At 67.4% G+C, this 2,015-nt stretch overlaps 1 protein-coding gene across 1 annotated transcript; it reads left to right on the plus strand.

Moving 5' to 3' along the window:
* Positions 1–6: 6 nt before the first annotated feature.
* LOC113980731 (docosahexaenoic acid omega-hydroxylase CYP4F3-like) lies at positions 7–1,860 on the plus strand. The gene is made up of 5 exons (XM_027707932.1): positions 7–60; positions 139–272; positions 735–799; positions 1,374–1,456; positions 1,621–1,860. Exons 2-5 carry the CDS (start codon positions 170–172, stop codon positions 1,802–1,804), a joined length of 435 nt encoding a protein of 144 aa, XP_027563733.1. The 5' UTR covers positions 7–60; positions 139–169; the 3' UTR covers positions 1,805–1,860.
* Positions 1,861–2,015: the final 155 nt, after the last annotated feature.

A 2,015-nucleotide genomic window follows, 5' to 3' on the forward strand; every position in this document is an offset into this window, starting at 1 on the left:
GCGCTGCCGCCGGGAGGTCCGGGAGCTCCTGGCGGGCCGGGACACCGAGGACATCGAATGGTGAGAGGGTCCCCAGGGTCATTCCCGGCCACCCCCGTGCTCGGGGACACCCAAGGTGCCAGCGTGGCTCGTCCCCAGGGAGGACCTGTCCTGCCTGCCCTTCACCACCATGTGCATCAAGGAGAGCCTGAGGCTGCACCCGCCCGTCACCGCCGTGTCCCGGCGCTGCACCGAGGACGTGGCCCTGCGCGACGGTCGCGTCATCCCCAAGGGTACGGACACCGCGGGGTGTCCCCGGTGTCACCATCCCACCCCCGTTCCCTGTCCCTGAGGTGGCCGTTCCTGTCCCACCGTGTCATCCCCAAGGGTACGGACACCCCGGGATGTCCCCGGTGTCACCGTCCTGCCCCCGTCCCCTGCCCCTGAGGCGGCCATTCCTGTCCCACTGCATCATCCCCAAGGGTACGGCCACCCCGGGGTGTCCCCGGTGTCACTGTCCCACCCCCATCCCCTGTCCCTGAGGTGGCTGTTCCTGTCCCACCGTGTCATCCCCAAGGGTACGGACACCCCGGGATGTCCCCGGTGTCACCGTCCTGCCCCCGTCCCCTGTCCCTGAGGTGGCCATTCCTGTCCCACCGTGTCATCCCCAAGGGTACGGACACCCCGGGGTGTCCCTGGTGTCACCGTCCCACCCCCATCCCCTGTCCCTGAGGTGGCCGTTCCCGTCCCACCAGGGATCATCTGCCTGATGAGCATCTACGGGACCCACCACAACCCGGAGCTCTGGCCCGACCCCGAGGTAGGGACACGGGGGCGTGGGGCGTCCCTGTCACTGTGGTGGGGACAGTTGTGTCCCTATGGCATGACGGTGTCCCTGTCACCACGGTGGGGACAGAGGTGTCCCCATGTCCATGCCATGATGGTGTCCCTCTCACCGTGGTGGGGACAGTGTCCATGTCCCCATGGTGTGATGGTGTCCCTGTCACCATAGTGGGGACAGTGTCCATGTCTTCATGGTGTGGCAGTGTCCCTGTCCCCATGGTGGTGCCAGTCGTGTCCCCATGGCGTGGCAGTGTCCCCATGGCAGTGCCAGCCATGTCCCCATGGTGCAGCAGTGTCCCTGTCCCCATGGCAGTGCCAGCCGTGTCCCCATGGCATGGCAGTGTCCCTGTCCCCATGGCAGTGTCCCTGTCCCCATGGCGGTGCCAGCCATGTCCCCATGGTGTGGCAGTGTCCCTGTCACCATGGTGGGGACAGTGTCCATGCCCCCATGGTGTGGCAGTGTCCCTGTCCCCATGGCGGTGCCAGGCGTGTCCCCATGGCGTGGCAGTGTCCCTGTCACCACGGTGGGGACAGCGTCCGTGTCACTCCAGGTCTACAACCCGCTGAGGTTCAGCCCTGAGAACACCAAGGGACGTTCCCCATCGTCCTTCATCCCCTTCTCCGCCGGTCCCAGGTACTCCGGGGTGGGGACACGAGTGTCCAGGTGCCACCACCCCCGTGGCTGGGTTGTTGTCCCCGAGCTGTGACATCCAGCTGGGACAACCTCGGGGAGGTGTGTGGGGGGGGTGAGGTGTCACCCGTGTCACCCGGGAGGTGACGAGGGGGCTGCGGTGGCAGGAACTGCATCGGGCAGAGCTTCGCCATGGCCGAGATGAAGGTGGTGGCGGCGCTGACGCTGAACCGCTTCGCGCTGCGGAGGGACCCGGCGCGGCCGCCCCCGCGCCGCAAACCGGAGCTCATCCTGCGCGCCGAGGACGGGCTGTGGCTGCTGCTGGAGCCGCTGCCCCGCGACGCGGCCTGAGGGACACGGGGACACCGCGGGGACACCGCGGGGACACCCTGCGGGGACACCCTGTGGGGTGGGTGTCACACCTGGGAATAAACGCGGCACAGAAGGGTCGTCGTGGTGCCAACACGGGGTTGATGCGTCCTCCTTGGTCACAGGACACCTCATGGCATGGATGTGACACCTCATGGCATGGATGTGACACCCCCATGGCACATGGGACTGT

Source organism: Neopelma chrysocephalum, unplaced genomic scaffold (assembly GCF_003984885.1).
Source record: "Neopelma chrysocephalum unplaced genomic scaffold, ASM398488v2 Primary Assembly neopelma1_95075, whole genome shotgun sequence".
Lineage (NCBI taxonomy): Eukaryota > Metazoa > Chordata > Aves > Passeriformes > Pipridae > Neopelma > Neopelma chrysocephalum.